The sequence below is a fragment of the Micropterus salmoides genome, unplaced genomic scaffold (assembly GCF_014851395.1).
Source record: "Micropterus salmoides isolate LMB-PRFRI ecotype aquatic unplaced genomic scaffold, ASM1485139v1 Ms_hic_scaffold_15, whole genome shotgun sequence".
In the NCBI taxonomy this organism is placed as follows: Eukaryota; Metazoa; Chordata; class Actinopteri; order Centrarchiformes; family Centrarchidae; genus Micropterus; species Micropterus salmoides.
In genome coordinates this window covers 763,435-789,397 of record NW_024040596.1, presented here as the reverse complement: position 1 = coordinate 789,397, position 25,963 = coordinate 763,435, and the positions used below count along the sequence as shown (strand labels likewise).

General features: G+C 44.0%; 1 protein-coding gene across 1 annotated transcript in view; it reads right to left on the bottom strand.

Annotated features, from left to right (window-relative positions):
* LOC119903609 (titin-like) overlaps window positions 1-25,963 on the bottom strand; it is a gene marked incomplete at its 3' end in the record, with an annotated part of 160,496 nt that overhangs the window by 98,781 nt on the left and 35,752 nt on the right. Inside the window, 41 exon segments of the mRNA XM_038719851.1 lie at window positions 293-560; window positions 1,184-1,264; window positions 1,699-1,882; window positions 2,008-2,290; window positions 2,735-2,851; window positions 3,259-3,546; window positions 3,781-4,071; window positions 4,545-4,823; window positions 4,993-5,271; window positions 5,706-5,999; window positions 6,078-6,356; window positions 7,085-7,363; window positions 7,528-7,806; window positions 7,950-8,228; window positions 8,365-8,643; window positions 8,930-9,208; window positions 9,418-9,630; window positions 9,721-9,999; window positions 10,124-10,411; window positions 10,515-10,793; window positions 10,879-11,160; window positions 11,249-11,527; window positions 12,307-12,403; window positions 13,815-13,870; window positions 13,966-14,244; window positions 14,343-14,618; window positions 14,728-15,009; window positions 15,166-15,375; window positions 15,484-15,771; window positions 15,869-16,147; window positions 16,286-16,599; window positions 16,985-17,204; window positions 17,872-18,153; window positions 18,656-18,943; window positions 19,034-19,312; window positions 19,399-19,680; window positions 19,781-20,059; window positions 20,141-20,422; window positions 20,609-21,175; window positions 21,432-21,710; window positions 22,322-25,954. Of these exon segments, the coding sequence (XP_038575779.1) occupies window positions 293-560; window positions 1,184-1,264; window positions 1,699-1,882; window positions 2,008-2,290; window positions 2,735-2,851; window positions 3,259-3,546; window positions 3,781-4,071; window positions 4,545-4,823; window positions 4,993-5,271; window positions 5,706-5,999; window positions 6,078-6,356; window positions 7,085-7,363; window positions 7,528-7,806; window positions 7,950-8,228; window positions 8,365-8,643; window positions 8,930-9,208; window positions 9,418-9,630; window positions 9,721-9,999; window positions 10,124-10,411; window positions 10,515-10,793; window positions 10,879-11,160; window positions 11,249-11,527; window positions 12,307-12,403; window positions 13,815-13,870; window positions 13,966-14,244; window positions 14,343-14,618; window positions 14,728-15,009; window positions 15,166-15,375; window positions 15,484-15,771; window positions 15,869-16,147; window positions 16,286-16,599; window positions 16,985-17,204; window positions 17,872-18,153; window positions 18,656-18,943; window positions 19,034-19,312; window positions 19,399-19,680; window positions 19,781-20,059; window positions 20,141-20,422; window positions 20,609-21,175; window positions 21,432-21,710; window positions 22,322-25,954 (14,130 nt within the window).

Here is a 25,963-nt window from a genome sequence, read left to right as displayed (position 1 = left end):
TATTACTTATGTGTTAATACTCCTGATTGAGTCTTTGTAGTTTTGACTTAACGTTAAGTTCAACATGAAGAAACAACAAAAAACAGGAAACAGAAATCCACAAAACACAAAAATAAAGTCATCAGATGTGAACCAGCAGGTTCAAAGAGGTCAGTCTGAGTTTTGTTAGACTGGAGTCTTACTGCTTACCTGTCTTACAACCAGCTTCTGATGATAGGATAAAGGAGTAGGACATGAGCACAGACAGGTGTCCATCAGACAGGACAGGAAGTTCAAACACTTAGACTCTTACCTGAGACGGTGAGCTTGGCGTTGGAGATGTGAGGACCACACACCACGCGGTAGTTGCCCTCATCTTTGGCCATGCACTTCTTGATCTTCAGACAATGGCGGTCTCCCACGCTGCTGATCTCGTACTTGTCGCTGTTGTCCAGTTTCTGGGTGCCTTTGTACCAGGTGAGACTGATCTCCGGGTAGTTGATCCGGATCTTGCACTGGAAGGTCGCGCTCTGGTTCTCAGTTGCCGTCTGGTCTCTGATGTCCTCCATCACGGAGACGGGCTGAGGATTGAAAATCAGTTTTAATAATCAACGTAACCTCTGATTGGTCTGTCTTTGAAGACTCATGTTGTGCAGAATTATTATAATTCAGGTTATTTTCAGATTTTAGTGGAGATCACAGTTACCACAGATAAAAACAGCAGCTTGAATTCTAGAGAAATCTGAAGTCTAAATGATGAACAAACAAAAGTAGAATAGCTTTAATGCATGTTGAGGTTTAGGAGGTGAGGGGAGGTTTCTGGATTTATATAAATCTGACAAAAAACACCATTACTGTGCTTTTTCTAAAAACATAATAATAATTTTATAATCATAATATAATTATCAGCTGCCCTCCTCAGATGTTTAAGCGAGGAACTCAAACTGAAACTGTAAAACTGGGGGGCCAAAGGCAGGACTGTGGAGGTGATGCTGCTGTATTTCACATTTGTAACAAAATTGTACAAAATGTCCCCTTGATGAGCTGATTCTGTTCAATACCTACTGCTGATGTTCTGATCTGCAGAATCTGGATTTTGTTCAATCCAGAAGTGTTTTGATGGATTGGCTGTAAATATAAGTATAAATACTGGTTTCAGCTCCAGAGGATTGACAACAAACTCGTGGTCGTGGTGTACGGTTACCTCTGTGCCGACGCGTCCCTCCAGCTGCTGGATGAGTCGGGCCATGTCCTCCTCTTCAACCCGGCCGCCACGCTCCACCTCCTGCAGCGGGAAAGTAAAGTAAACGAGGGCAACAGCATCTTTATCTGCTATCCTTCATCTCTTTCTACACCACTGAAATGAAATGCGACCAAAACATGCTCGTCCACGTTCTCCTACATCTCAGGTCTCTTCACAACCTGTAACCTAAAGGAACAGTTCGACACAATTCGCTTTCCAGTGGAGAGTTGGAGGTTCAGATTGACCCCACTTTCTTGTCTGTGTGGTAAATAAGACGCTACAGAGAGAAGCCTGTGAGCTTAGCTCAGCATGAAGACTGGAAACAAGGGAACAGCTAGCCTGGCTTTGGCCAAAGGTAGCTAAATCTAACCTTTGTAGTTTGTGTTTCGTAGCTGTATCCTCAAAGCATAACTTCAACCCTAACATGAAAACCATCTTCAGGATCAGCTACACATCTGACATTTTCCCTCTCTCACCACTTTTCCAGTTTCCATCTCCTTCTCCTTCTTCAGGAACTCGATGGCCTGCAAGATGGCTCGGTAGTCGTGGATGCCGTGCTCCCGCAGGATCCTCTCATAGTCCTTGGGGTCGTGACCTCTGAGCAACTCTATAATATCGATGTCTCCTTCTTTCTTGGGACTCTTCTGCTTCGATGGAGTCCTGACAAATATCAAACACACAATCAGAGAAGGTTCCTTTTTCAGTTGCCCTGAAAAACCGACTTTGACAAATAAAGAAATCAGCCAGACAGAAAGAAAAAGGTTCAGACAATCAACATATCTTACTTCTTCAGCCTTGTCCTCACGTCTCCAATTCCTTCCGCTTCTTCCTTTTTGGTGACCTCCATCTCTGCGCTGCACTCGATCTCTCCGTGTTTGTTGGTGGCAACACATCTGTAGAGACCAGAGTCCGACTTGGTCACCTCTCTGATCTCCATTTTGGCATCCTCGCCCTTGTGCTCGATGGAAATACGACCACCAGGGACGATCTGCCTCCATTTGCCCTTCATCCACTTCACGCTGGGGATCGGGTCACCCCCGATCTTGGCAATGAAGGTTGCGGTGCCCTCTGCAAAGAAAAACAAAGCGAACATTCAGGGTATGTAGTTTTGCGGTGATCTTATAAATGCTGAACTTTGCTGACCCTTTAGTTCAGACCCTGAATTGTTTCCTTTGTTGTTTTGTTTATGGGACTTGGAGTAATAAATAATTCTTCCAACTTGTGTCTTTGATATAGACACGTCATACCACATCTACACGTGGTGCATACACAATATGCATGTATGGATATATATATATATAAATAAAATAAGCCAAATGTAGTTAAATTTGGGGAGGTTTCCTGATGTTATCATAAGTCTTGTCCAGTCACAAATTTGAGAGCTTTCTGCAGCCATTCTGCAAGAACAAGTGTTACTAGAGACTGGTCATGATTTTGCTAGCTTCCCGTAGCACTGAGTTAATGTTAATGACATTGGCCTCAGGTCCAGATGTCTACTAGTGGTCTACTTACTTTCAGTGACAGAAACGTTTTTGGGTTCCTCGATGAAGAAAAGGTTGTCGAGCCTTTTGACCGGGGCAGCTGCAGCTGGGGCGGCCGCTTCCGTGGGGGCGGCCTTAGCTCCTTTGTCTGGAAAGAGATTGTGAAGGGGAGTGCAGTGTTGCCCAATCAGAGCCTCAAACCTGCTCTATGGTCATTAAAGTAATCACATTTTTTATATGGGCTTTGTTTAATTATCCCAAAACATCACAGCTAAGCACGACACATTTTTTACTTCAAGTCTTTTAGAATGTAACGTTACACCAAATTAAAAAACGCCTAACTTGTTCGGACAGCTGCCAAAAAAATTAAATAAAAAGGGGAAAAAATATTTAATCCCAGTTGTAATAAAATGAAAATAACATTTGAATTTGTCTGTCACATCAGTCATTGCTTCTCCAGCCAATTAAACTCAGTGAACATGAGAGGACAGATAGTAACACCATCACACAGGCTGGTCAGCGAGATGTGAAAATGTAGTTACCAAACATTCCTACCTTTCACAGTGACCCTGGACTTGCAGAAGTCGCTGCCGGTAGCATTACTGGCCTTGCAGAGGTAATCTCCCATGTCGGTTTTTGAGACTGAGCTGATCTCCAGACAGGCCGTCCCGCCAACAAATGTGATTCTGGTGTTTCCGCTGGACTTCAGCTCCCTCCTGTCCTTCATCCACTGGATGGTCAGCGGAGGAGAGCCGTGAACGTGGCATTTGAGACTCAGCTTTTCCCCCTCGTTCACCGTCACCGGCTCCAGAGGGACGTCAAATTTCGGAGCCTGGTCAGTTTCTGAGTGATGGGGAAAAAGCAGGACAACTACAGATACTAGTAACATTATGGGCAGGATATCAGAGCCTCTTCAACAGGCTCTGGCAGAAACCTTTAGAGGGACCCTGACTCTTTGTATTTGAACTGCAAGAACCTGTAATTGTCTTACTCAAACCTGAGATGGACCAAACCATAAAAATAAAATATCATTTAACTTTCAAAGGAACCCACTATAGAGCATAAATACACTCATACCTGAGATGGAGAGAGAAACCCGACACGAAGCTTTTCCGGCTTCGTTGGAGGCCGTGCAGGTGTAGACACCGCTGTCAGAGCGGACAGAGTCTCTGACACACAGCACGGCCACGTTGTTCTTGAAGCTGACATCGTATTTGTCAGAGCCGAAGATTTCGTTGTTGTCCTTGTACCAGGTGACGGTCAGTGGCTGGGAACCAGACACCCGACCCTCAATCTTCACTGTCTTACCCACAGAGTCCATCATGGACTCAGAGGGCTTCCTGGTGAAGTTTGGAGGGACTTTGGACTCTGTCATTGGGGGAGAAAGTGAAGACAGTCAGGCCATATTGTGACATGGGAGAATGGTTCGAAACGTAAATCTAAATCCAATCATCAGACCAGAGAGCGACAGCACGTGAGACAACGTAAAGACAATCTGCAACACAAAGCAAACAAATGCAGAATATCCACCCTATTAACAAATACTTCTCCTGTCTGCTAATCCCTTTTCAAACAAGCAAATATTGATCTGACCCAACAACAACAACATGGAATACATGCTCCTCGTGACCTCTGAGACATAAAATATTTCTCTTCCAACCCCGACAAACACAGGACCAGCCAACCCTAAACACAATGACAACAGAACCCAGGACTTTTTGGACTGTACGAAATTCCTTCTTGTTACCAAACACAGGACCACGGGAAACGATAACTACACCAGAGGTTAGCATTAGTAACCACGTGAGGTTAATGAGATGAGATGTCAGTTAGTGTGTTACCTATTTTAACATGAGCATGACAGGTGTCAGTTCCTTCAGCATTGGAAATTTCGCAAGTGTATTTTCCCGCAGCTGCAGCTCTGTCGCTGTTGAGGACCTCCAGAATGCAGGAGGAGTTAGTGGTTTTGACGTTGTACTGGTAAGAAGCCCAGATCAGCTTGTCGTCCTTCTTCCACATCACGTGGACCCTCTGGCTGCCGGTATAAGTGCACTCCAGACGTAATGGCTTACCCAGCTCATGGCAGACGTCCTCCAGTTTCTTGACAAATCGAACGGGCTCTGAGAGAAGCAGTGTTGAAGTCAGTCATAGAAACCAGCCACTGATCTTTACATGCGGAGGATGAAAGACTATATGTGTATACTGCGCAATGTCTGGATACCTCTGAGATTTGTTCACTTCATGCATGAAACGAATGATGAACTACAAGCGACGTGTTGTTAGTGTTACCTAGTTTGACATAAGCATGGCAGATATCAGAGCCTTCGGCATTGGAAATTTCGCAAGTGTATCTTCCACGAGCCTCTTCTCGGTCACTGTTGAGGACTTCTAGTGTGCAGCTGCAGTCTGTGGTCTTGACATTGTACTGATAAGAGGCCCAGATCAGACTCCCATCTTTCCTCCAGCTAACATTCACTCTTTGGCTACCGGTGAACGCGACTCTAAGCGTCAGCGCTTCTCCGACTCGTAACGTGGTGTTTTCCAGCTTCCTGATAAAGCGAGCAGGTTCTGTGAGAAGCATTAATGATTGTTAGATGCAAAGGTGATGGTCAGAATGCAGAAGCAAACATGGATCCTATATTATACTTCTCTAATGAAATTCAATTAGCTTTAATTTTATTGTGTTGTTGTTAGTTAATTATTATTAAAGCAGCATATAGAGAATATTCTATTGAGAGGCAGAAACTTCTCCTACTCCCGGGCCAGCTTGTGTTCCATTAGCCCTGATGTTGCATAATAGTGTTTCTACCCTTAAGTCAAAAAGCTCATGCTGTGAAATCTTGGTTTATTTTATTAAATGTATTTGTCAGGGTCCATGACAAAGACCGTGACTCTCAAGCAAAGAGAGCAAATGCTCCATTCCAGATGAATTAACAAATGTTTGATGTTCAGTGTTAGTGAATGAGATGCCAGAATGCTGTGGTGAGTCGTGGAGGTTATACCTTTCTTAGAGGTTTTACAAATGACATGAGCGTCACACATGGCAGAACCTTCTGCGTTAGAAACTTGACAACAGTAGATTCCAGCAGCTTCTTCTCTGTCACTATTGAGGATTTCCAAAACACACGAGGAATTGGTGGTCTTGACGTTGTATTTGTACGAAGCCCAGATCGGCTTGCCGTCCTTCATCCAGCTCACGTGAACTTGCTTACTGCCAGTGAATGTGCACGTCAGACTCAACGGGTCACCCAGACTGTACGATGTGTCTTCAAGCTTTTTCACAAAGTGCACAGGTTCTGAGAGAGGCAACATCGGTGTTAGTCATGTCATGTAGCCTGAACTGTTAGAAAATCAGTATGTTAGGAGGAAGTTACCTAGTCTGACATTAGCGTGACAGATAGCAGAGCTACTAGCATTGGAAATTTCACAGGAATATCTCCCAGCAGCCTCTTCTCTGTCACTGTTGAGAATCTCCAAGACACAGGAGTTGTCTGTAGTCTTGACGTTGTACTTGTAGGAAGCCCAGATTGGCTTGCCGTCTTTTGTCCAGCTCACGTGCACGTGCTGGCTGCCCGTGTACATGACCTGAAGCCTCAGAGGCTGGCCAACCCTGAAGGTCATATCCTCCAGCTTTTTCACAAAGCGCACAGGTTCTAAGAGAAGCAAGGATGTTAGCTGTTAGTTGCCTGCTAACTATTGAGAAGGATGATGAGATTATATGAAACAGAGTTAGCATGTTACCTATAAGTGCGATAAATAAATAAAATAAGGCTCATTGTTTTCAGATTTTTATCATCGATTTGATCAGCACTGTCTGGTTTGACAGTTTGACCTAAGTTTCTTGAGCCTGGCGCTTTGGATGTACAGTAAGACCTGGATAGGGCGCCGTAACTCAGCCTTGCAGTAGCCACTTGCGCTATAGCAATGGAACATTCCCCTGCAGCTAAAAAAGCATTTTCCCCGTAGGCCACCTTTATAAAAGAGACATCTGCACTGCAGTTCAAACACCTCGAACTGCAAAAAGATTAATTGTCACGACTCTTTCTATTAGGAATTTTTGATCCATGGAGGTTATATATTTGTAAAACTTTTCTCTAACACATAAAAGCCATTTAAAAATCTTTCATATCATCACAGTGTAAAGTCTATGGGCCGAGCAAGAACTCAAATTCATTGGGCCACATACTCCTGAAGTAAACCTCAATCCACTTTGGGTGGAAATCTGACTGAATGAGAGGGGGCCAGACGAATCTGCCAGAGGAAATGAAAAGTGAGCTTGGCAGATTCTTCTGGTTCCCATTTTTAAAAACAACAATGTTTGAAACAATAAAAACCAAAACAAATGAGCCCTTACTATGACCCTTCATGTTTAATGTTTTACCTAGTTTGACCTGTGCATAGCAGATAGCCGTGTTCTCAGAGTTAGAAATTTCACAAGAGTATCTCCCTGCTGCTTCTAACCGGTCACTGTTGAGGACCTCCAACACACAGGAATTATCTGTGGTCTTGACGTTGTACTTGTAGGAGGCCCAGACTGGTTTGTTGTCCTTTCTCCAGCTCACATAGACCTTGGGGCTGGCACTGTAAGCGCAGTATAGCGACAGCGGCTGGCCGAGTCTGAAAGTGGTGTCTTCCAGCTCTTTTAGAAAGCGCACAGGTTCTACGGGAGGTAATGGTGATGTTAGTTGCATGTTTTTTATGTTACAGCAAGCAAATGCATGTTTATTTGAAAGGAGTGGTCTAGAATTTAAGATTTGTGACATTTACACATTCAAATGTACTAAAATCTTTATGGTAATGAGGTGCATTTGTTAATGGCTTTACCTATCTTAACCATAGCATGGCAGATATCAGTGCCCTCTGAATTCAAAATCTCGCATGAGTATTTCCCGACAGCTTCCCGACTGTCGCTGTTGAGAACATCCAGAGTGCTGGAGAAGTTGGTAGTTTTAACGTTGTATTTGTATGACGCCCAGATGGGTTTGCCATCCTTCATCCAGCTGACATAAATCCTCTGGCTGCCGGTAAATGTGCACTCCAGCGTCAGAGGATGGCCGATTTTATAGAAGTTGTTTCTCAGTTTTCTCACGAAGCGAACTGGTTCTAAGAAATCAATTAGCAATGGTGGGGTTAGATGATATAAGCAATAGAATTTAACGTTTTAAACCAGCTCCTTCCATGATATTTTATGAAAATGCAAATGATTCAATTGATTTTTAAATCCCTGAGTTGTTAAGGTGGTTTACCTAGTTTGACATTAGCATGGCAGATATCGATTCCTTCAGCATTAGAAATTTCACACGTGTATCTTCCGATGGCCTCTTGTCTGTCACTGTTGAGGACTTCCAAGATGCAGGTGTCATTGGTGGTCTTGACGTTGTACTTATACGATGCCCAGATTAGTTTGCTGTCCTTCTTCCAGGTCACGCATATTCTCTGGCTTCCGGTGTACGTGCACTTGAGGGTCAAAGGTTCACCGAGTCTGAAATAAGTGTCTTCCAGCTTTTTCACGAAGCGAGCCGGTTCTGAGAGGAGTAATGGTTGGATTAGTTTCATCTAGCCTACATTATGTTATGCTAGCAGGCAGGCAATGGAGATCTTGTTAACACAGTTAGTTGATGAATTGAAAGCAGATGGTGTGTCAAGCGTTTGTGAGTTTACCTAGGCTGACACGAGCGTGACAGACATCGGTTCCAGCTGCATTGGAAATTTCGCAAGTATATGTTCCAGCTGCCTCAGGCCTGTCGCTGTTGAGGACCTCCAGAACGCAGGTTGAATCAGTAGTTCTGACATTATACTGATAAGAGGCCCAAATCAGCTTGCCATCCTTTTTCCATGTGACATAGACCCTCTGGGTTCCGGTGTATGCGCAGACTAGTTTCAGTGGCTGACCAACTATGAAAGTAGTGTCCTCCAGCTTCTTGATAAAGCGCACAGGTTCTGAGAGAAGCAATGCTGATGTTAAAATTGTGCCCATTGTATTGTTGCCATCCATTTCTATGCGAAATATTTTTGTGCAATCAAAAGAAACTGAGTCTGAATCACTGTCTTTACAAGGTGGGAAAACTCTAAGAAGAGGATCCATTAACAGACACAACTGGCTGATTTCATAAGTCTTATTGTCATTGAACAAATCAATTAAACTAAACATGTCCTTAAAACCTGATGCACAATCATAGCACGATTCACTAACATACAAACAAGAAGTATGGAAAACAAGCATCACCTTTCACCATCACATTACAGCTGGCAGAGGCTGAACCGACCCGGTTCTCTGCTTTGCAGATGTATTCACTGGTATCGAACTTGGTTGTTTGGATCAGTTTCAAAGTGGCGACACCGTTTGTGAAGTCCATTGAGCAAGTGTTGGACTTGCGCAGCTTTCCGTCAGCTTTAAACCAAGCTACGGAGATGTCAGGAGTTCCCGCAATACGGCATTTCAGTGTAACCACATCGCCCACAGTTACCTCCACTGGCTCCATCTTTTCAACAAAGTATGGTCGTTCTAAAGTGAAAGATGATGATGATGATGATGATTTAGTATAACTACAGATGTTGAGTTGTGTTAATGAATGAATGGCTGGATAAATAAATGAATGATCATGAATTATTACAACTGAAACTACAAAACTGAGCAAATTTTACCTAGAATTGACACTTGTGCTTCGCATCTGTCACTTCCGACTCCGTTATCTACTTCGCAAGAGTATCTACCGGCTGCCTCCATCCTGTCAGCGTTAAGAACTTCCAGGATGCCGGAGGTGTCTGTGGTGATTGTATTGTACTGATATGAGGCCCAGATGAGTTTACCATCCTTCTTCCAGGTCACATTTACTCTGGGGGTTCCAGCGAATGTGACCTCGAGCCTCAGGGGCTTGCCCTTTTCAGAGGAAATGTCCCTCAGCTTCTTCACAAAGTGCACTGGTTCTGAGAGAGGCAATTCCATGATCAGTTAAATATAATTCACTTTAGCAGTGCATAGATAGTTAAAAAAAGATATCTATCATGCTAACAAACCTTTCACAAACAGGTAAACTGGACAGCTTTCCTTCCCTGCTTCGTTAATGATCTGGCAGGTGTATTCTCCTGCTTGGACTTTTTCTACTTTGTGAAGCACCAAAGTGGCAACATCGTCCTTCAGCACGATCTCGCAGCCCCTTCCATGCTGCATTTCCTTGGCTCCCCTGAACCACTTGACTTTCAGTGGGAAACTGCCTTTCACTTTAGCCGAGAAAGACACATTTTTGCCGGGCAATGTTTCCTTTGCTTCAGGTGTTTCCACAAAAGATGGAGGCTCTGGATTCAAATAAAAAAGATGTGTTGCAAGGTAATTGGGCCATAATTAACTTTCTGTAATTAGCCTGATCCGTGCTAAGAAACATCCTCCAAATGTTCTGTTTTGGACTTCACATCAACTGACCTGTCACATTCATTGAAGCACTCGTCTCACTGGCTCCGGCAGTGTTTACAGCTTTACATGTGTACTTTCCAGAATCTGACATCCTGATTGTTGGAACTCTCAGTTTGCAGTTATTATCGGTGCAGCTAATATCATAATTTGGCCCACTCTTGATCTCTTGGCCGTTGTGGAACCAGGAAGTTGTTAAAGGAGCAGAGCCAGTGACCTTACACTCCATCTCACCTGGCTTACCCACAAGAAGATGGGTGTCCCTCAGCTTCCTTATGAAACTCGGTGGAATCAACTTATCTATTGTCAAAAAAACAACAAGTTTTAAAGCACTGCTAACTAAAAGGACTTCATTAGACGATAAGAAAGTTTGTGAAAGGGCATGTAAACGATGGCCACCAACCTGAGACAGACAGCTTAATTTTGCAAGAGGCTGTGCCAACATGGTTTGTAACCTCTAGCTTGTATTCTCCAGCATCTGCTTTATCAGCAGAACGAATCTTCAGGGCAGCAACCTTCTTTGAGAAGGACATCTGATACTTGGCACCAGCAGAGAGCACTTGGTTATCCTTGAACCACTTAGTTTTCAGTTCTGCCGAGCCAGATACTGTGACTTCAAGAGCTGTATTTTCTCCTGACTTCACGTTTAAGGACTCTGGGTTATCCACAATACCAGCGGGTTCTAGAAATTAGGGAAGAAGATATTAAGCTAAACAAATCCTTACACCGCCACTGTTGGTAATGTAATAAAGTCTGGAGTTACAAACCTAGAACGGTCACTTGGGAGACAGACTCCACTACTCCAGAGTCATTCCTCAGCTGGCAGGTGTATTTACCAGGTGTGGTCAAGTCAGCTTTGGGTACTACAAGGGTGGCCACATTATTCTCAAAGGTAATCTTCCTATTGTCACCATCTCGGAGAATGTGATCTTTGTCCTGAACCCAGGACACAGTCAAAGGTTCAGAGCCTTTCACTGTAGCTGTCATTGTCAGCTGCTCACCGACTCTCACCGACTGATCGACCAGTTTCTTGGCAAACGCTGGTTGTTCTGAATAGTGATGGAAAGATCACAGGTGATTAGAGGTAATCGCACTAAGACTAAGCTCTCAGGAAACGGCCACTGATTCTGTACTAACCTTTTAGGCTAATGGTAGTACGGCAGAATTCAGTTCCAACATTGTTTGACACTTTGCACTCGTAAAGACCAGCATCCTCTTCCTCCAGTTTCATAATGTGAATCGCAGCAGAGCTTCCCTCACTGACCATCTTATACTTCCTGCTCTCCTTCAGTGGCCTTTTGTCTTTGTACCAGTTGACCTGGAAAGGTGGAGTACCATACACCTCGCAGTGTAGGCTGGCATCTTTTCCTTTAATGCCCTTTACTGGGTTTGGAGTTTTAATAAAGGATGGGGACTCTGGAAAATATATCGAGATGTGTTAACAGAAGTAACATTCGTGGACAAGCAAGTCTTTACTACAAGCTGTTGAGCTTGTTGAGGGTCATGCTTAAGTTCAGTCCATGCTCGCAGGACTCGCTGATGTTCATGCTACAATTACGATGATTATGATACGATGATATAAGTGTAGGTCATATCATGTTTAGATAAGAGAAATTAACATGGAACAGGTATGTCAAGGGTATACTGTACGTCAGTGGTCGGCAAACTGGTTCTGAAGGACATTGAAAAGAGACTTTGCTTTGCTTGACGCACCTCTGAGCCGTCGGTAAACCTGTGATTGGATTCCCCTGAATTTCTTCAGGGAAATAAAAATAAGCTTCCAAAGGTTTATGAATGCGGATCAAACGCCGGGACGCGCACACACTGCAGCACATGCTTTATTGTCACCATGTGCAAAAGTGTCTTTCATGCAACCCTCCCAACGGCTTGAAACGGTTTGAAAAAAAATTTGGCCAGATGCCAGACTTATTTGCCGACCCCTGCTGTAAGCCATTATATTCAAAATAGGGGAAAACTTGTCTAGGTAATAGGTAGCACTCAGGCTCATGCTATCTGACACACGACAGGCCCAAGTCAGATTTTCAGCTGAAACAGAAGGTGGGGCTGTTGGATTCCATGCTGAAGACCGGGTTCCAAAAGCACTCATAAAAAGGTCAAATGAAATATCAAAATCTCCATCATAGGGGATTTTCATTCCTTCTTTCTCATGCGTAGATATCCGTTCAATAGCTGACCTTGAACTGTGAGAACAGTGCTGCAGCTTGCACTGCCAGCATCGTTATGAGCCTCACAGGTGTAGACTCCTTTATCCTCAAACTTTGTGGTGCGCAGCTGGAGGTATGCAGTTGAGTCAACAAACATTATTTTATAGTTGCCTCCGTCGGTTATCTTTTGGTCATTTTTGTACCAGCACATTTTCAGGGATGGTGCGCTGCTGAATTTGCATTCAAAACGTTGTCCCTCACACAGCTTCACAAAGGTAGTAGAAGGAAGTTTCAGGACAAACTGAGGAGGTTCTGCAAAGTCAAAAAAGACCAAGTTACCATCATCAGCATAAAGTAACACTTAAGCATCAGTGTGATGTATGGAGGATGCAGACAGGTGACTGAATGGCTGGTAACTCTGACGACATTATAGATATTCCTGGTCAGAAAACAAAAGGTAAGGTGGAGAAAATGAAGAAAGAGGAGCTGTGAAAATGGAGAAAAAAGATGGAGTTAATTGAGTGGCGATGATGGTGGACAAAAAAAAGAGGAGTCCAACCTTTCACCAACAACTCTGCTGCACTTTTCACTGTGCCTGCTTCGTTGCTAACTTGGCAAGAATAGATCCCACATTGCAGAGTCCCGACTGAGCAGAGCTCTACAGAGGAAGAATATTTCTCCAGTCTAATCGTACATGATGGCCCAGTGATGAGTTCGATATGATCCTTGAACCATTTCACCATAAATGGAGGCGTTCCTTCAAAGACACTTGTGAAGAGGACAGTAGACTTTGGAATAACAGCCTGAGATTCAGGCTCAGCTACAAATCTTGGTGGCACTAAAACCCATACAGAACAATGATTACGATACATGACTAACAGCGTTTGAGTTTAATATTTTATAAAGTTGACTGTTGAAAGCTAACCTTTAGCTGTAAGAACTCCACTGCACACACAGCTGCCTGCTTTGTTGGTAACTTTGCAGGAATATTCTCCTGTATCAGCACTCTCAGTCAGTTTCAACTCCAGCGAGACGTTATTTTCAATGTGCAGAAGTTTATATTTGGAGCTCTTGATGATCTTTTGTTTCCCTTTACTCCATTCAACTGATATTGGAAGAGAACCGGCCACTTTGCACTCCATGGTGACCAGTGAACCCATAATTGCTTGAATATTTGTTAATTTCCTAATGAACGTCGGAGGAATTACTTCTTCTGTTTGAAATGATATTAAAAGATAATTAGAGTCAAGGAAAATATGCAATTTTCCAACTTAAAATATTTGTTCTATCAAGGGTTGAAGAGTAATTTGCAAACCTAAAACAACCAGCGTGACTTTACAGCTGCAAGTCCCAACACAGTTTGTGGCTTCAAACAGGTACTCTCCCCTGTCTTCCAGCTGAGAGGACTGTATGTTAAGACTGCTCAGGTTGTTCTCGTAGGAGAGACAATGTTTTCTGCTTGACTGGAGCTCTTTGCCATCTTTGGTCCATCTTACATTGATCTGAGAAGTTCCAGCTACCCTGCACTCAAGACTAACCGGATCTCCACGAGTCACTTTGACTACCTCTGGCTTCTCTTGGATCGTAGGTGGTTCTACAACACCAAGAAAAAGAGGTAAGTGCACTTGTTATTGCTGTTAGAGCTAGCTAGAATGTTAGGCAGAAGAATCGAGCATGAAGCTGAGGTACCTTGCACTACCAGAGTGGCAAAGCACTTCTCTTGCCCGGCTTCGTTAACGACCTGGCAGGTGTATTTCCCACTGTGAGTTGACTCACAGACGGGAATCCTGAGAGTGGCCTCTTTGTTCTCAAACGTTCTCTCGATCTTTGTACCCTCTGATATCCAGTTATCGTCTTTTTGCCATTGCACAGAGAGAGGCATAGAACCTTCCACGGTGCAGTGAAATGCAGCGGCATCTTTCAGAATAGCGGAGGCATTTTCTATCTTCTTGACAAAAGTTGGAGGGACTAATACAAAGAAAATACGTCATTGTAACACCAGCAAGTGTGCAGTGCTACATGCCTAACGTATGTCAGTGTGATGTACAATTATCAGTAAAACCAACCTTTCAGAGACAAAGCTGCAAAGACAGAGCAACTCCCAACCTCACTGGCTACCACGCACCGATAAGTACCAACATCTTCCACTTTACAGTCCTGGATTTTCAAGCTCACATTGTCACTATCAATGATAACATACTTCTGGCTGGATTTGATTGGCTTTTTATCTTTGAACCATGACACTTTAAACGGAGCACTTCCGGCCACTTTGCAAGTAAACACAGCTGTGGAACCTTTAACAACTTCAAGAGACGTCAGCTCTTCAACAAACGACGGAGGTTCTGAAATAACAAAGCACATCAAACTGAAGCCACCTTTGATTTGTATAAGTGATCAGTCACATCTTGAAGATAACACAGATAAGGTGTAAATGTGTAAAAGAAAACCAACCTTTTACTTCAAGCTCAAAAGTGCAACTCTCTGAGCCTGCTTCGTTGCGTGCTTCACAGAAGTATTTCCCGCTGTCATTTTCACTAACTTGACGAATCTCTAAGGTGGCTACAGATTTGAAAAACGACATCTTGTGTTTGACACTTTGGTGAATCTCTGCTCCATCTCTGAACCAATGCACAGAGATCTCTGGAGTACCAGCAACTTTGCACTCAAACACCTTACTGTCTCCTACTCGCACAACTGACATGAATTCAGGTTTTTCAATGAAAAAGGCGGGTTCTGAAAATAATACACATAGAAGTTACTTAAGTATTGTTATCACTTCAAAGTAAAGTAAACTGATAAAGATGAGAGACCAATATTAACCTTTTACAAAGAGCGTTGCCTGGCATGAACTGGAGCCCACATCATTCTGTATTTCACACACATAGTCACCAGAATCAGAAGCTTTGACATAGAACAGCTCCAGTGAGCTGAAGCTCTTGTCTTTAATCACACAGCAGTCGGCACTGGATAAAATCTCTTTCTTGTTTGTAAACCATTTGATGGTCAGCGGTGGCGTGCCAGAGATACGAACATTAATCTTAACCTTTGAGCCAGGCAAAACACTCATGGATTCAGGCTTTTCAAGAATGCACGGTGGTTCTGTTGGTGGACAAAAACCAACACTTCTATAATAACATATTTATACCATATACAATGTGATTATGCCCTAAAATGCAAGAAAGTATTGATGGTGAAATTAGTTCTAACCTTTAACAAACAAAATCCCTGAGCACTGGATGGATCCTGCCTTGTTTGTAGCCATGCAGGTGTAGCTGCCGCTGTCTTTACTGTCAAGATGATTGATTTCCAGAAAAGCAACATTTTCAAAAAATGTGGATTTGTGTTTCTCATCAGTCTGGATCTCTTTCTCATCTTTGTACCACTGTATCACCATCGGCAGGGAGCCGGATACAAGACACTCCAGATGAGCAAACGATCCTCTGATACCTTCTGTCTCCTCCAGTTCTCTTGTGAAAGACGGTTTAATAATCTGATCTATTATGTACACAGTGCAAAAACAATGTTGAGTTGGTTGTATTAATGAAATAGACAAGAAAATATCATTAGACATAAAACTTAGGGGTTAACTGACCTAAGACAGTAATGGCTGCCACACAAGAATTGTACCCGGCATAGTTTGAAACCTCAAAGGTGTATTCACCACTATCACTTTTCTCTGTTGTAATAATGGTGAGCACAGAGCTGGATTCTGTGCGCTGGATTTTGTATCTCTGGCCTGAGGTCAGCTCCTTTCCCGCCTTCATCCATCTGGACTTGAGCGGTTTGGTGCCTGAGAATCTGCATTCAAGCCTGGCCGGGTCACCCTGGGTTACACTGATGGACTTTGCATGTTCTGAAATACTTGCTGTTTCTGAGATAACAAAACGATCCCAAACTGAGTTAGCTGCTACGGCTTACAGGTATTAATGCGACAGATGAAACATCAAGCTTGACATTGACAAAAGCTACAGCAGTTAAGACAAGCAAGAGTCACAAACATCCTACAAACCTGTCACTGTGAGCACAGCGGCACATCTGTGAGTTCCCGCTTTGTTCTGTGCCTGACAGACATATTTCCCGCCGTGTGCTAACTGAGCATTTTTCAAATTCAACACGGCACTTTTGGTTTCATAGGACATCTGAAAATGCTCATCTTCTTTGAGCTCATGATCATCCTTGATCCAGGAGAATGTCATGGGAAGTGATCCAGACAACATGCACTTCATAGAGATCTCAGAGCCCACCATGCAGGACTTATCCTCTAGTCTCTGAACAAATGATGGTGGTTCTAGTGAGAGAAGGCCACAAAAATCAGACTGCAGGCTGCAGGAGGATTTACACAAACACAGATGACATTGATCCACATTGCAAATCTTTATCCCCCAGCTCTCACCTTCTATGGGCTGCATTGATTGGAAAACCAACAACAATGTATTACTAAGCTTGTAAAGAGATACACTATTTACTAGCAAAATACTCTTTGTATAAAATGCCACGGTATCACACAGCAATCTGCGCTGTTCACTGCCAGAAGGTCTCCAAAATGCCTAAAATGTAATTGCTGAAATTTGGATAAAAACAAAATTCACAGGCAATTGGGCAACATGCAGAAAGATGACCTTGGACGACAGTTTTTGACTTTGACTAACCTTTCAGTGAAATCTGGCAAGAGCAACATGTCTCCCCAACATCATTTGCAACAGTGCACCGGTATGTCCCAGCATCTCCGCTCTCACAGTCTGAGATCTGAAGAGTGACGGTGTTGTTTTCAACACTGATCTTACGCCTGTGGTCGTTTCTGATCAGCTTATCATTGAAGAAGCAACTTATTTCAAATGGAGGGGAGCCCGAAATGGTTCCTTCCAAGATAATGTTGGATCCCTTTACAAGCTGAGCTGATTCAAAAGGCCTCACAAACACCGGAGGCTCTATAAACAAAGATAACACAAGTTATATCTTAAGGCAATAGAGGGCTGAAGAGTAAATTCCCGTCTCATGAAGCCGGTCTGGTCCACAGAATTCATTTGGCTGTTCACAACCTCCACATTACAAACTCCTAAGTCAATGCACAAATGAAGATGCATCAATTCTTAGCAATCTGCCGGGAAACAAACTTTAGTGTAGCCACCGAAACATGTTCTTGGAGGAGTTAAAAACACAGATTTTCCTGACTAATGGTTAACCTCTGGGACTGAGAACGCTTGTGACGTGAACACCATCTCACCACTGAAAGAGTTAGTATAAAAGTAGCTTCCAAATGATTTAGTAGAAGCTGATTGAGATGCTTTCTAAACATCCTTGTTTGATTTCTTCACTGTTTCAAACTCTTGACAAAAGACGGCTTGCTCGACATGCAGATCCGCAAGTCAGTTCATCTGCGAGCCTCTGTGACCCATGGTTATTCAGAACACCCTTCTCTGTCAATGTCCGGGCTGACGGGTCAGGTTTAGGAACTAGTAGGATTGGTGGCTGAATGTAGGCAGCATTAAAAATATTAAAGAACAATGTGGACCAGACTCCATGGCAACAGTCTAAAGTTTGTCTATGAAAAACTGGGTAAACTCTGTGACGAAAGATACTAAAGACTGAACCAACCTTTCACTGACACTGAGCTGCTGCACTGGTCTCTGCCGGCCTCGCTGGACGCTATACAGACATACTCTCCACTGTCCTCTACAGAGCAGTTCTCTTTCTCCAGAGTTGCTATTGAGGTGTCGAAGGACATTGTGTATCTGTGCTCTAAAGCAATTTCTGAGCCATTTTTAAACCATGTGATGCTAATAACAGGGGTGCCCTGCACTTTGCAGGACAACTTCAGAGGTTCTCCAGTTTTCAGCAGCTGGTAAGGCTCAAGCTTCATTGTAAATGTTGGAGCTTCTGCAAATTAACAGTAACAATAAAAACAAGAGGTTCAGTAAAGAAAATAAAAGTTCAGTGAATCACTTTTTTAAGAGAAAGAACGAAGCTGCACCTTTTACAAAGAGCACTGATGTGCAATCCACCTTCCCAGCATCATTGGATACTTGGCATGTGTATTTAGCAGAATCACTGGGTTTCACAGACTGAAGCTCGAGGGAGCTTGAAGAGGCGTCTTTCTTTATGAAATACTTCCCCCCAGTGAAAATCTCTTTCTCCTCTCTGAACCATTTAACGACAAGAGGAGCTGATCCTGTAAAGGCTGATTTTAAGACAACATTCGATCCTGGTGAAGCATCCTGGGATTCAGGTTTCACCGTGAAGGCTGGAGGTTCTGGAGTTATTTGGAAAGAAAAGAGCATACATGTTCAAAGCCTATCCTATCAACAACTTCCTATCATTTGCAAAGTCTGCCAAATTCCTGTTTAAGGCAAAGTAATTCATAATAAATAACTCCGCTGACCTTTGACGGACAAAGTACCGCTGGTCTCTTTTTCCCCAGCATCATTAGAGGCTCGGCATGTATAAACTCCCCCATCACTTTGCTCCAGGCTGGTTATCGTCACAGAGGCTGTACTCTCACTGAAATCAAGCTTATATTTGTGATCACTGTGGATTTCTTTATCATCTTTGTACCAAGAAACAGCCATCGGCTGAGATCCAGCAACTCTGCATTCCAATGTAACATGACTACCAATACTCCCATCCACTTTCTTTAGGGTTTTGGTGAAGGATGGTGGAACTGCACGATCTGTGTAAGGACATATGTCAAACATATAACTGTCATTAAGGGCCAAATCTCAAAACTGTTATTAACGATGTCTTCTTGGCTGAAACTAACCTATTACAGTGACTGAGCAGGTGCACTGGTCTTTCCCGACTTTATTGGACAACTCCATCTTGTACTCTGAAGTGTCTCCTTTATCTGCTGTGAGAATCTTTAAGATGGCAGTGTTCTTCTTCACCATCAGTTTATATTTACGGCCACTGATCATCTCTTTGTCGTCTTTAAACCATTTCACTTTGAGGTCTGGGCTTCCAGAAATTGTGCACTCCAATGTGGCCGACTCCCCTGCAGTCACACTGATGGACGCGGCTTTCTCTAAGATCCTAGCAGGTTCTATGATACAACAGGAGTTTTAGACTTCATAAGAAATTACATCTTAACTTTGGAAATATGTGTAATAAATAGCAATGTGTTCTAACCTTGAACTGATAGGACAGCTTCACATTTCTGCTGTCCCGCCTCATTTTCAGCAAGACAAGTGTACTTGCCGCCTTGTTTTATCTCAACAGATGAGAAGGAAATGCTGGCAATGTTGTTCTCAAATGTCATTTTGACATTTGGATCGTCATCTCTTACTAGCTCAGAGTCTTTCAACCATTTGATTGTGATGGGAGCTGAGCCTTTTACGGTTCCCTGTAGCTTCACTGTATTTCCCAACACTGCTGTAGCACTCTCAATCCTCTTAGAGAACATAGGTGGCTCTGAAATAACAGTATTGGTGATACAAATATAAACAACAGCCGGGACTACAAACATTATAATAAAAGTTTTCTAAGTCTGGCCTTTGTTTCCGTCACTAACCTTTCTGTTTAGTCACTGACTTGGAGGTTACTGACCCAACCTCATTTGACACGACACATTCGTATTCACCAGCGTCAGCGCTCTCAAATGAGTGGATCTCCAGAGAGGTCAGGGATCCCTGTGACACTATTCTGTGCTTCTTATCTGCAGACAGGCGTTTCTTATTCTTTTTCCAGGCCACCTCAAAAGGTGGAGAGCCTGCGATCTCACACTCCAGTATGGCTACAGATCCTCTGACCGCCTCTACAGAAAGTAACTCCTTTCTGAAAGACGGCGGTTCTACAGGAGAACATATAGCTCAGTTAGACGAGTTCTAGATCTGACTGAAAATTTGGTTCTGTAATAAAATTGCCTACACACCTTTCACTGTTACTTTAGTGCTGCAGCTTTCACACCCAGACTCATTAAGAACCTCACAGGTGTAGTTTCCACTGTCACTCAACATGACATCTTGTATCACAAGAGTGCTGACACCATCCTTCAGACTGATGTCATATCTGCCACCAGCAGACAGCTCGCTGTTATTAAAGAACCAGGTGGTGTGAAGCTCAGGCGATCCTTTGACGGTGCACAGCAGCCGAGCAGTACTGCTTTGCTTCCAAACTGTGGTTGCTTCCAGCCTCTTTACAAAGACTGGCGGCTCTGGAGAGGTGTGGGGTTAAAAAGAGCCATCATGAAGTCATTTAAAAATAACAACCCAGCATTGAAAGAAAGGAGATTTAAGACTTGAAAAAGTCTTAAAGAGTTGCACTTGTACCATCTAAGCTGAACACCACAGAAAGAAAATGTTAATTTTCATGCCATGAAAGTTAACTAGACAGTTCTTACCTTGTACCTTCACCGAACTGGAGCAAGTTGCACTCCCAGCTTCATTTGCCGCCGTACACACATAATTTCCACAATCTTTCAGTGTGGTCTTTAGGATATCAAGAGTAGCTGTCTTATCCTCAAACGACAGTTTACAGTCTGGAGACTGATGGACCTTTCTACCATCTCTGGTCCAGGTGACAGTTACTCCAGTGTCCTCATCCACTTGACACTCCAGGTGCAGAGGAGCTCCCACCACACCAGCGACCAGCCCCAGGGCCTTTATAAAGTTGGGCTTATCAATAACACGCAGCTCCATGCTGCACTCAGCCGTCCCAACATTATTAGACACCTTGCACACATAAAGGCCCCGGTCAGCTGGCTCAAGCTTGGTAATCTCAAGAGTGTGCTTATTATTTTCACAAGAGGTTTGGTAGTGTGCAGGCACTTTGGGCAAGGCCTGGTTGTCTTTGAGCCATTGCACATTCAGTGGTGCAGATCCTGCTATTACACACTGAATAATTGCCCTCTTTCCAACATACATAGTCTGATGGTCAGGTTTAGTTATAAAGGTAGGAGGGAATTGTTCTATAAGAGTTAAGGAGAAGAAAAACACATTAGTTGTGATATGTCTTGTTGATTTACCTTTAAACCTGCCAATTAGACAACAAGAAACCAGCAGACCAAGAAAGCTCAAAAAACAAAACGCAAAGTGCCAATGTTCATCAACAGAAGACCAGCGAACAACAGCAAGATGACATCTTGCAGAAAAAAGTTTCATTCAACACCAATAACAGCTCCAAACTCAACCAGCGAAGAAGAATGAAACATGCATCGCTCTGACCTGTCACGCTGAGAGAGGCGGAGCATTCGTCACTGCCGTGCTGATTGGATGCCCGGCAGGTGTATTCACCGCTATCATCCTTGGTTGGGCTCAGAAGCTCCAGACTGGAACGGCTGAAGCGACTGATAATCCTGCACTTATCACTCTCTTTAATGGGGTGTCCATCTTTGGACCACTTGAAGCTCACGTTTGGAGCATCCTCAGTTTCACATTCAAACTTGGCAATGTTGCCGATGTTGATCTCCACAGGGACAATTTTGTGCCTGAACACAGGTTTCACTGCATTTTTGGAGAGAAAGAAAGATAAAGTAAATAAACCAAAGTAGCTGAAATGGAAGCCAAAAGGAATGTTGGTGATGAAAGGTGGTGATGTAGTGAGCCTAGGATGGAAAGTGACACACAAAGTTATCCTGTAGTGACTGTGGAGAAGAAAAATGGTATTAGGTTTGGGTCGACGTGACTGTGGGGGAGGAAAGGTATGACATTTGGGTTGAACAAAAGGAGAGAATGCATGCAAAGAAGAATGGACCAGGAATGAGGGCTGATGGATGTTTAAAGAAACGGAGTCAAAGGTGATTCCTTGGAAGGACAGAGGAATGGATATGGAGGTGATATGCATGTGGAGGAATGAATGAACTGAAGGAGAAGTGAGGATGTGACTGCTCTCGAAAACCTCAAACCTTTAAATTTAGTTTTGCTGGGAACATACCCACAAGACACCTTGTGTTTTCAGTTTAGTCTTTTAAATAATTTCATGGGCATTCAAATAAACACTCCCAATTTCACATAAAGTTAGAGGTATGGTTGAGGTTTACAGAAAACAGAATTGGAAATTCACCAATGTGTGAAGTTAGTTGATGATGATATCAAAGAATTGCCCATCATCAAACCTCTTGAGACCACAGTGAGTCTTGAAGATGTTGTAGTCTTGCCAGCTTCACTCTCAGCCTCACAGACATACTGTCCTTGATGCTTCTCCTTGACAACTTTGTCGATAACTAGTGTGTATGTGTTGTGGTCTTTAGAACACTTGAACTCTTTGCCAGATTTCACCAATTGGCCATTGAAAAACCAGTTTACCTTGCTGACGTACTTTATAGTTGCAGTAAAAACGGCCATACCATTTTCCTCAGCGCAAACGTCTTCCAGAGAATCAATGACAACAGGATAATCCACCAGAGTGTCAGAGGACTCGCTGATCATAACTGCCTCTGAAAGATACTCCTCTCTGGTGAATTCAGCAGTGGTGGCCTCTGACCTGACTGTCTTCCCGCTGACCTTCATAGATTCATGCACCTCAGACTGACTACTAACTGTTGCGCTTTGGAAAGAAGCTGTGGCTTCAGTTTTGACAGCTGCTGAGTGAGATATAGCAGGAGGAAACCCAACTGCACTCTCTGCCACTATCACGGTGTCCACCACAGATGACAACACCTCTTTGGAGGTCGCTGACCTGACCAGCGCTTTCTGAGGCTTGTCGGTCTGCATGGTACCTGGTTGCTCTGATGTAAGACTTTGCTGCTCCTGGAAAACCATAGCATGCAGAGCTACCTGGAGTTCAGACCTGAGGTCAGCTGTCTGAGGGTATTCACCTTCAAAAGACAGCGTGATCTCCATGGGGGCACCTGGTGTTGTGATCAGGTATGTATGCGTGGCCCGTTTGGGCTCTCTCTGAACCGTCACTTCTTGTACCTCTACAGCCTGTAACCTTCCTACGACATCGGCTAGTAACACTGGCTGGTCACTGGCCACAGCAGACTGTAGAGAGTCTCTGAGCTGATGTCGTATATTTAAACTCGATGATTTGGGAATCTGAATGACAAAGTTGAGTTCTTTAGGTAGAGTCTGAGTGTCCTGAGACTCGTGAACAAACAGGACTCCTTTAGGCTGTGTCATGACGCTGACAGTCAAGCCCTCACATTTATGTATCGCACTTGACTGCTCTCCTGTTATGACCTGCTTTTCTTCTAGCAACACTGACTGTCGCACTGACTGGCCCTCCTGGATCTGGACTGCAAAGTCTTGCTCAGCGGCTTCTATTGCAGTACATCTTTCAGTGGCAACGGCTTTCTCCTCTATAAATATAGTTTTTTTGGGGATCTTAGGCTCAGTTTTCATCTCAGGCTTGAATTTCTCATCAGTTTTAATGCTAACGGTGTGACCCTCCTCCAGAGTCTGAGTGTCAGTGACCTTCAAAGAGTGCATGATATTCCAGTAATCCTCTTTCTGGACTAGGGCTCGCTGCTGCTTAACGTCGGTCACGAAAGGCATCTCCTTCGGCAGCTGCATGGGCTGTGAGGAGACTGTGAGGATGCTGGAAGGCCAGGGCTCAGTTCGAAGCTGTGACTGAACCCCGGTCACCGACACATCGAGATCTTTGTGATAATCTGCTGTCATCTCCCTTCTCTCCTCTGAGGTAGCTGCATGCCTTCTAGCCTTTTCCTGTTTCTGCGTTGCCACCTGCTGGTCAGGTTTGGTGATGGTAAGTATGCCTTCTTTTGGGAAAACTGATAAAGAATGAACTGACTGAACGTATGTTCTTTGTGGTAACTCTTTCTTCGGCTGAACGGACATGGCGTCAGTCGTGGCTGAGAACTCTGAAGTTGCCTCGCAAACCGCAGTTCTTTGCTCGTCTTGAGTCACCAAATGCAACAAAGTTGGACTCTTTCTCACTTCTGCCTGCTCTGCAGCAGGCTTTTCGGTGCTGAACCTACCCTCAGACTCTAAAACATCCTGATCACTCACAACCTGCAGGTTCAGGAGTCTTTCTCCCTCCCGCTGAGGCTGCAGACACATAGAAGATGCTAAACCTGGCACCTGTCCTGCCTGTTCACCTTGGAGTTCGTATTTCTCTTCAGCAGTTAGAGCTGACTTACAGACCGTGTCTTTGCGTGGAGTGATTCTCTCCTGCTCTGGTCTGTGTATTTCAAATATCTGTTCCTTGGATAAAGCCACTTTAGTTTCACTTACTGGGGCTACCACTGGTTTAGATTTCTCTTTGCCAAAACAGGGTTGAGTGGCTGCATCTAAAGCTGGCAGAGGCTCAGAGTGTCTTTCTGTGACTGGCAGTTGCCCTGAAGACTGAGCAGAGTATAAAATCTTAACCCCCTCGGTGACTCTGAAACTCCTCTCTTCCTCTGGCCTGTGGGTGACGGCTGAAGTTTCATTAAGGATGGGAAGAGCGGCCTCTACTTGGTGACAGCTAACGAGCTGCCTGGGTTCATTCAAAGTCTTCATATGCTCTGGAGCCCGGTCCGTTAAGGCCTCAGCTCTCACTGTGGTGAGTGGGAGGACCTCTTCACTTGTGGCTGACATGAGTTTTGATGGCTGCTCTTTGGCTATCTCAAGTTCTACAACCTCAGGACTGAGAATCGGTTCGGAGTGCTGCTCAGTGATCTTTTGTCTCTCCTGGACGGACGATAAGTAGGTCGCTACATGAAGCTGTTTCATAGGAACAGCGGAGACCTGGGCTGGATGAGTTGGAGCCAAAGAAACCCTCTCCTGTATTTCATGAGACTGCAGCACTGCTGCCTGGTGGGTAAGCTGCTCTCGATGAATGGTGGCAGCAGAGATATCGAGCTCTCTGAGGGTTCCTGCTTCTTCACTGGGAATAATCTGCCGGTCATCAGTGCTAATGGTATAAATCATCTGATCAGCCAGAGTCCTTTCCTGCTGTAATCTGGATTCTGTTGTTTGTTCAGTCATGGATATTTTCAAACCTTTAGCTTTCTTAACCATCGTGTGCTCTTGCTGAACTTTCTCCCTGAACACCAGCAGCTCGGCGGTACAGGAGGCTTCCCCATATTGGTTGGAGGCCTTACAGGTGTAGACGCCGCTGTGCTCTTGTTTGACACTCTTAATATTAATAAAGCCAGATCCATCTGGGTTGTTCACAATGATAGAGAAACCACTAGGCTGAATGTGGAAACTGCCTTTGAGCCACTGAATCTCAGGGAGAGGATGTCCGGTCACTGTGTACCTGAAGAATGCCTGGCCTCCCTCAGACAGCTGGAGAGACTCTATAGTTTTAGTGAATTCTGGGGGTTTGCCAGTTGGTACAAGCGTTCTAGTGCTAACTTTATCCTCTCTTTCTGGCTCTGTCACCTGAACATGCAAATAAGAAGTGCAAGTCGACTGGCCGAATCTATTACTGACAGTACAGGAGTACTCTCCTTCATACTCCCTCTGAACTTTGGTAATGACCAAGCTGTACTCATCTCGCTCGTGAACGAAGGTATAAACTGACGAACCTGTTACGGTCTGCCCGTTATGGAACCACTGAACAGTGGGCTTAGGGAAACCGGACACTTTAACGGTAAACGTAGCAGTTTCTCCAACAGTCACAGCCGCTGGAGAAAGTTCACTGAGAAAAACTGGTTTTTCTTTTTTCTTCTCCAAAGAGCTGGAGTAGCGTTTGGACTCTGGCTTAAGTTCAAGTGTTCTGGCTTTATCTGGTAACTTCAGTCCAGTGTAGTACGACTCCTGGGTTTCTTCTTCCACTGTGATGGTTGAACTAGAGAAAGCTGAGTGAA